This window comes from Nyctereutes procyonoides, unplaced genomic scaffold (assembly GCF_905146905.1).
Source record: "Nyctereutes procyonoides isolate TBG_1078 unplaced genomic scaffold, NYPRO_anot_genome, whole genome shotgun sequence".
NCBI lineage: Eukaryota > Metazoa > Chordata > Mammalia > Carnivora > Canidae > Nyctereutes > Nyctereutes procyonoides.
Genome location: NW_026575142.1, coordinates 47,483,298 through 47,492,117, shown reverse-complemented (window position 1 = coordinate 47,492,117; position 8,820 = coordinate 47,483,298). Strand labels below are relative to the sequence as shown.

General features: G+C 47.3%; 1 protein-coding gene across 1 annotated transcript in view; it reads left to right on the top strand.

Annotated features, from left to right (window-relative positions):
* Positions 1 to 804: 804 nt before the first annotated feature.
* MCF2L2 (MCF.2 cell line derived transforming sequence-like 2) overlaps positions 805 to 8,820 on the top strand; it is a 237,482-nt gene continuing 229,466 nt past the window's right edge. Inside the window, exon 1 of the mRNA XM_055307990.1 lies at positions 805 to 1,280. Coding sequence (XP_055163965.1) covers positions 1,205 to 1,280 — 76 coding nt within the window. The 5' untranslated portion in view covers positions 805 to 1,204. The remainder of the gene's footprint in view (positions 1,281 to 8,820) is intronic.

The window sequence follows — 8,820 nt, the reverse complement described above, 5'->3', positions numbered from 1 at the left end:
GGCAGGCAGGGACGTGCGTGGGGCAGGTGCCAGAGCCCTTTGGCATGGAGGATGGAGCCTCGGCGTGCCCTGGAGCAGCCGCACAGTGGAAAAGACCCACGCGCTGGAGAGGTTGTGCGTGCGCACGTGCGTGCCCAGCCCTCTCGCGCACAGCCCGGGCTCCCGGCTGGGAGTGCGGGTGCGCCCCGCGCGTGCTGGTTACTGCGGCAGCCAAGCCCTGGGGCGGTGGCGGGGGGCGGGCAGCAGCCCGGGCCGGCCGGCTGCACGTCTCCCCAGGCAGCCCCCTTCTCGCCTCAGCAGCTCTGCAGGCACCTGGTGGGCAAGGAGGGGGCGCTGCGGCAGCCGTCCGGGGCCCCGGAGCTAGCAGGAGCGCCTAAAGCGCTGTCTCCCCTCCCCGCAAAGCTGCCGAGGACACACTGGGAGCCGCTCCCGCTCCGGGGGCCGCAGCGCGGGGGCCGCGAGGCCAGCGGCGCAGCTTCACCTGGGGCGAGACGGCGCGGGGGCGCGTGCGCGCTGCCGGGGGCGCGGAGAGGTGGGCGCGGAGGCGGGAGCGGCGGGAGCGCCGGGCGCGCGGCGGGCGGTGGGGCGAGCGGCGCGGAGGAGTCGGGGCCTCAGGCCCCCTCCGCCCCCGCCCTCCGCGCCTCCGCCCTCCGTCCTCCCCCCTCCGCCCCCGCCCTCCGCCTCCGAGGGCCCTCCCCCTCCCCCCTCCCCCCTCCGCCCTCCGCGCGCAGGGGCTCCGCCCGCAGGCGGAGAGCATCCTTCCCGACCTTCCCGGGAGGCGGCGCCGAAGACCCGACCCGACCCCCCGGGACCGCACCTCCGAGACCCGCTGCGCTCCCTCGGCCCGGGGAGCCCGGCGCGCGGTTACAGCGAGATTTGGGGCGCTCGGTTTTTCTCCCCTCCACAAGTGCCATTTCCCTCTCTCTCTCTCTCTCAGAGCCAGATAGTGCGCTGGGAGAGCTGCCGGATTCTCCTCTTCCAGACCATTCCCCGGAGGGCGTGGCCGGCGTGGCTGGCCGAGCGGCCCGGGAAAGTTGGCCTGGGCTGGGAGGGGCTGGTTTTGCGCCTGAGGAGAGCGAGGAAGACTGTGAGCGCGGCGCATCCTCGGGAGGAGACGTCTGTGAAGCACCGTCCGGGACAGCAGTAGAGACACGTTTACGTGGTGCTTTGTTTTGTTTACACACTGAGTGGCTTTTCGGTTGAAATGCTATTTTGGTTAAAGGACGAGATGGCCCCCCAGGAGCTGAGCCGGCGACTGGCCACAGTGATCACTCATGTCGGTAAATGGAGCTCTTTTTTTTTTCCCCCTTTCGTTTAATTGATGGAGGTGGGGGCGTAGTCTCGGGGGCGGGGCCGCGCCGGCCGCCGGCGCTCGCCTGCAGCCCCCGGGGCAGCGCCCTGCGTGCCCAGACCGTGGGGGTGCGGGCTCGGCGTCTCAGCCTCGCTGCTGCTGGGGGCGGCCAGTGCCCGGCATCCCTGGGGTCCTGCACGCCCGGCGGGGCCGGGGCGGGCCGGGGGCAGGTGCCTCCACCAGGCAGGTGCGCTTAGTCCCCTGAGGGCTGCTGGGCTGCTAGAATCCGTTGCTCGCGCTGACCCGGCGGAGGTGGGGAGCTGTGTGGCCGTTGGCGAGAGAAAGAGAAAGGACAGGGAACCTGAACGGACGCCGGTGCTCTCCTGCAGAAACTACTGCCAGCCCGGAGGCTCGTGCACCAGCCAGCGTGATGAAACGCAGGCCTCGGTAGAAGGTCGCTGCGCAGCCTGGCGCCCCGGCCCGTTGGAAGTCCCGCCTGGAGGTGTCACGCACTCCTGGGGAACCCCAGTGGCAGGCCTCTGCAAGCCTCAGGACACGGGGCAGAGTTAATCCTCTTCCGTTGATTGAGTTGAATGAGGGCAGCAGAACCTCCTGCCTTGCTCCTGAAATAAGGGTTGTGGTGGAAAGACAGGCCCTGTTTAGGAAAGAGGACATTGAGACAGTGGTACGTTGGTTGATTCCTTCTTAGCATTTTCTTCCCCTTCCCTGGACCTCCCCAAATAAACACACATTCCAGATAGAGATTCTTTGGAGGTAGATGACTAGAATTATCAGGTAATTTTGAACGTTTAAGTCACTTAACGTTGAGATCCTTCCATAAGGCAAATTAGTTTTAAAGTCAGGAAGTTTTTACCTCAGTGTTCCACCCATTTGCTAGAACTGCCTTGTTAGTATTTGTACGTTACCCATTGCTCCAATTAATGAGCTTTCACTCCTCTTTGAGCGCCCTAGTTCAGTGTATTTAGAGCATAAATGTCATATATCTCGAATGATACGCATGTGGAGATATACTTTGTGAAGATATTTATCTGGAAAGACCCAGTTTTGATGATTCATTTTAAATACTGTTTCTGGTGCCAGCGTGGCTGCTGAACTGGTTTTTCTTTAAGACAAAAGGTCAGAAGAGTGCTATCAGGGAAGTATTGCTGGAGGGAGGATGAAACAAACAGAATTTGGAGTTTGAAATATATTGAATGCTGAAATGATTGTACTTGAAATTGTGCATATGCATGAAATTGCAGTGTCAGGAAAGAGCCAGCCCTGGACTGGGGATAGGATTGTCTGGATTTGAATTTCTCCTGGATGAGTCATTCAACCTAAGGCTAAAAATGGGAATTTTACTAATCCTTTCCTACCTAGCTCAAAGCCTAGTTGTAAGCTGATGTGGGTAAAATCACCATCTAAACTGACTGTGTTATTATTGGTCATACCCCGGTATGCCACTGAAGATCTTGGGCAGATCACTGGGCCTCTCTCAGGATGAAACTTCCCATTTGTTAAATGAGGAGGTAGACCTGGATGATTATTAAGGTCTCTCCTATTTCTCTCCATGTAGGATCTTTTTGAAGGTCTGGTAGGTAGTATTCCTTGGTTAACACCTGGTGGCCTCTGGGGTCCAGGCTATGGTATTTTCTTGCCCATATTGCTCACTTCCTTTTTCTATAGTTAGCTCCATAAAGGATGTAGACCTGAATTTGTTGTAGTTTCTGCTCTCAAAGAACCTCTAATGACCTCTGGCATTTGTGTGTCTTGCAGCATTCTGAATCCTCTGGTGTAATCTGCTGTAATCTCACAAACCTGTGAAAGAGGTTATCATTCCCTACATTACAAATGAAGGAATTGAGACTTAGAAAGTTTGCCTTTTAAGCTTTCAGAGGTAATGGATAACAGGCTCAGGACCAGTAGGCAGCTGTTTAGATGGTCTGTTTGGGGGTCTGATTGAGGGGACAACCAGCCTTTACCTTCATGGAGAATCGCACTGAGTAGCCAGTGGAGCATCTGCTAAGGTTTGGCTTGGTGTTTGTTCTTTCCAGACATTTTCTTGGTGAGCAGCCTGAGGGATGTGATGAGTTGGGGAAGGGTTGAGAAGTGCTTGGAGCAAGACTATGGGTTAGAACGTTATCCTGGTTCTATCCTAACCATTCATCTAGGTAACAACACTATGCTCATATATTCACTCACTGTGCCACCGGTGTCCCCTGCCAGTCCGTTCCTCCTCCAGCTGGGATTTCTGCTCTGTTTTCAGTCCCTTAGATTTGACAATTCACATCTGGAGTTTGTTGATTCAATTTCTGAAATAACTCATGGGTCTCTCTCCTAATGTCCATTCCCACTGTGACCTTCCAGTGACTTGTTCAGGATTTCATTTCACCTGACTAACCATTTGGGCAAGTCTTCTGCCTCTCTTGTGTTTGCCTCTAACTTATACCAGGAATAAACACACAGCTTTTGTATCTTCTAAAACCTTTAATAATACCTTTACATAGTCATTCTCTGCAGCCTGGAGTATTTGTATTTTATTTGGCATGCTTCTGGTTTTATCCCCCAGTAATTGATATTTCTACATGTATGGTTGGTCAACTTGGCCTATTCATTTCTTCAGCTTTGTTCTACTATATTGTCTGACTTTGTTTCTGCCTCTAAATTCTTGCTTCTGCTTTCCTTCCATCTGGAATGACCCCTTAATATATTTCTCCACACAAAAATCATACACACCTTTCAAGCCCAAGTCCTTCTCCAGGTATCTCTGATTCTGCCAGTGGAAAATACTCTTGTCTCTGAATTCCAAAGTAGGTTTTGTTCTAACCACGTAACACTTCTCATTCTCTCCCTTATATTATGGTTGGTTTTTGTGTGCTTGTCTTATCTCTGCTCCTAGACTGCATTACCAACTGTCTATCCTGGGCAGTTACCTAACATAGTCTCCTTCTAAGGAGATGCAGAATAAATGTTTGCTGAATAAATGAATGATTTTTTTGTGTGCTTTAGAATGGACCTTGAGTATTGAGTAATGCCAGGCAGTTTTTATATGTTTAAGGACAGTTCTGAAATGTTTGTGGATAACTCTTGCTTCCTAAATCCCCCCTTTCCAAGTAAACATTAAGCTCATCAAATGTTCTTCATATGATGTCATTCACCGTGGGGGCCTCCTTTGAATTTTCTTAGTTTGTTGGCGACCCTCAAAAAATATTCAGCTCAAGTGTGAAAAGTGTCCAAATGTGTTTTACCTATGTAGTACACAAGTAGGACTATCTTTTTACTCTTTATTCTGGACTATAGAATCACATTGGTTCATTTACAGATTTCATAATCAAAAAAGAGTGAAGCACCAGTTGGCTTCACTAGCAAATTCTACCAAACATTTAAAGAAGAATTAATACCAATTATTCACAACTCTTCTAAACAGTAGAAAAGGGAACACTTCTCATTTTATAAAGCAAGTATTACCTAATGTCAAAATCAGACAAAGGCATTATTACAAGGAAAAAAAATTATATAAAAACTATATTTTATGATTTATATCATAAAATATCTTTTATGATATAAATACAAAAAGCCTCAACAAAATACTAGCACCAGATACAGCAGCATATAAAAAGATTTATATACCATGATCAAATGAGATTTATCCCAGAATGCAAGGTTGGTTTAACATCTGAATTGATGTAGTATACCTCATCAATAGAATAAAGAACAGGGGCAGCCTGGGTGGCTCAGAGGATTAGCCTGCCTTTGGCCCAGGGTGTGATCCTGGAGACCTGAGATCGAGTCCCACGTCGGGCTCCCTGCATGGAGCCTGCTTCTCCCTCTGCCTGTGCCTCTGCCTCTCTCTCTCTCTCTCTCTCTCTCTCTCTGTCTCTCATGAATAAATAAATAAAATCTTAAAAAAATAGAATAAAGAGCAAAAACCATATAATTATCTCAATAGAGACAGAAAAAGTATTTGACAAAATTTCATACCTTTTTGTTTTTAAAAAAATACCCAACAAACTGGGAATAGAGGGAAATTTCCTCAGCTTGATAAAGGGTATCTGAAAAACCCACAGCTAGCATCATGGTTAGCTGAAAGCTTTCCCTTTAAGATCTGGAACAAGCCAAGGATATCTGCCTTCACCACTTCAGTTCAACACTGTGCTAGAGATTCTAGCCAGGGTAGTTAGGCAAGAATATGAAACAAAAGGCATCCAGATTGGAAAGGAAGAAGTAAAACTTATTTGCATTTGCAGATAACATCATGTAAATAGAAAATCCTAAGGAATACACTAAAAAAGCTCTTTTTTTTAAATTTAAAGATTTTATTTATCCATTCATGAGAGGCACACAGAGAGAGAGGCACCACTGAGCCACCCAGGGATCCCCCAAAAAAGGTCTTATAATTAATAAATGAGTTCAAGGTTTCAGGATACAAAGTCAGTATACATTAACTAAAATGTTGTCATGTTGATAACAACTATCCATGCTATAGAAAATGGTCATGTATTAAGTTAGGATTTCTTAGGATCAATATCTAAATAATATTGGGCAGACCCAGTGGCTTAGCGGTTTAGCGCCGCCTTCAGCCCGGGGTGTGACACCGGAGACCCAGGATAGAGTCCCACATCAGGCTCCCTGCTTGGAGCCTTCTCCCTCTACCTGTGTCTCTGCCTTTCTCTCTCTCTCTCTGTGTCTCTCATTAATAAATAAATAAATAAATAAACCTTTAAAAATATCTAAATAACATTGTTTCTGGAGGTGACCATCTTCTCTAATGTGGAGAATATCAATATCCTGCCTTTCCATATGTGCACTAAGGCTTTGCACAGTCTTTGGCAGCAAACAGCTGTAGCACATCACTTTGCCTCCAAGTCTTGGTTCCCTCATATGTAAAATGCAGATAATAATACCCTCCTCGGGATCCCTGGGTGGCGCAGCGGTTTGGCGCCTGCCTTTGGCCCAGGGCGCGATCCTGGAGACCCGGGATCGAATCCCACGTCGGGCTCCCGGTGCATGGAGCCTGCTTCTCCCTCTGCCTGTGTCTCTGCCTCTCTCTCTCTCTCTCTCTCTCTCTCTCTCTCTCTGTGTGACTATCATAAATAAAAAAAAAAAGAATTTAAAAAAAAATAATACCCTCCTCACAGGACTGATAGAAGATGAATGTGTAAATAATGTCTTGTGAGTGCCTAGTACCTGCTGGAAGGAGAAATTGAGAAGCAGGGATAATGAGAATGGTTTTAGATACAAGGACAGCATCATCTACTTTGTCCTTTGTCCTAGTATATCATAGGCACCATCAATGTTCTTTTCTTCCTCTTGCACCTACCTTCTTCTTGTGGACATCTGTTGTAGTAGGATTGAAGGCTAATCCTGACAGGCTGCTTTAGAGAAGAGTTTATGTTCACACACCTGAGGCGACCCTCTTTCTCCTATGCAGTGCCAGAAGCAAAACTCAGAAGCAGAACCCAACTACTTGAGTGTTGCTGACTTGGCACTTGGGACACCCTCAGTCTTCCCACTGGTGATAGCAGGTTATAAAAGCACAGGAGAGGGGACTATTGCTACCAGCAAGTGTTTTTCTTCCTAGTCTCAGAGAGGACCTCCTACCAATGGCTTCTATTTCCAGAGTGTCTGCAGGTTGTGACTAAGCTTGTTAGCCAGGGGGATCTGATCTGCTTTCAATAGTTGTAATAAAGGTTTAGTCCTCCAGTTGACTATTGGACTCCAGACCAGGACTCTGAATTGTCTGACCTTGAAAAAATATGTGGCGTTAACAACCTATCCAAAGGTACGGATTTTAAGCAAGAAACTAGAAAGTCCAAGAAGCAGAATCAGTGTTTAAACCTTAATTAACCATTTAGAAGTATTGGCCAAATTTGTTGAGTGCTAGGCCTTTCCATGTATGTCTTTTACCATTATAGCTCTGGAAAGTAGGTGTTATTACTCTCATTTTGAAAGATGTCAAAAGTAAACTGGGTCTCAAAATGTTTTCTTTGTGTTTTCCCATGTGTATGGGATCTTGAATGTTAAAAAACAAAAAACAAAAAACTGCAGTTCATTTTTAAGAGCTCTCAGTTAGATGAAAATGCTTCCTCCCACCTATTATCCAGGAACCAACTAAGCATAGGGATCTCTCATATTAGGAAGTCAATCCTGAGTGTTAGGCACAGTTATTGGATGCCTGGCCCCCTAACAGGGCCTCGCTTGGCCAAGGGCCTGCATGTGTGCTATAAAGGCCCATCTGTGTTTCCTATTTTTAAAAAATGCTTCAAGTAGCCTGAAATTTCTGCTGAATTAATACTTAATAACATAGCTGATATAAAAATCTCTGCCAGAATAGTTGAAATCATTGAGGACCAAAATGGAAATGGTCCTGCTTCTCTTGGAACTTTTCCTGAAGGGTAGGGCTGTTGTCACATCTGCTTCCCTTTAGCTGTTAGTGAGTATGGTGCAGCCAGAGAGCTTCTCGGCCTACTCTGGCACCATGGACTAGCTCTTCCCAAATGGGTGTAGGTTCTCTTTCTGTTTATTTCAAGAGATAGGAATTGATTGATTTTAATGAGTCTGAGAAGGAGGACTATCTCATTATCATAGACTTATTTAATTCAAGCACTTATGTCTTGTCAGCAGGCAATAATGATTTTAATAAACTTTAGAGATTTTGGAGCTTAACACATTGATGTTACTAAAGATGTATATATTTAATTCAAATTAGCAAAGGACAAAATAGTTTGTTTTGTAGCACTCTGCTAATAGTGGCAAGGCCAGGCTTTGAACCTAGACAGATTTGGCTCCAAATTTGAGCTCCTGACCACTATTACTTGACAACCCCATGCCTTCTGGGCTGTGGAGTATGGGAACCTAAGAACAGGAAGCTTCATGGGCCTCATCAGCAAGATGTACAGTCAGGAACTCAGGTGGCTGTTCTGCCCCTGGTGTCACCTAGTCTCTGGCCTCTGCTTCTCTCTGGTGTCTGTAACATTCTTCTGCTCATCTCTGCAGACTAGCCCTTTATTCTTTTATCAGTGAGTATGAACTCCACCACACCACCCCAGCCACATCTAGATCTTTCAGATATAGAGAGACAATCACTAACTGATTCTCAGTCTCCGGATCTCTCTGTACACAGCTCTCTCTGGAGAGCCTGAATGGTCCAGCTCAGAAGAAACTTAGGCATTTCTGATTCTAATAGCTTGTGGGTTCAGAAATCAGTGTGGTTTTGGAATGGGGAGGAAGTCCTCAGAGAAGAGGGCTTTATTTTTAATTTTTTAATATTTGTCTAAGATTTATTTATTTATTTATTTATTCATTTATTTATTTATTTATTTATGATAGAGAGAGAGAGGCAGAGACAAAGGAGGAGAGAGAAGCAGGCTCCATGCCGGGAGCCCGACGTGGGACTCGATTCTGGGACTCCAGGATTGCGCCCTGGGCCAAAGGCAGGCGCCAAACCACTGAGCCACCCAGGAATCCCGAGAAGAGAGCTTTAAACTGTACAATTACCTCTCAGAACAAGTGTAGTAATTTGGAAAGCG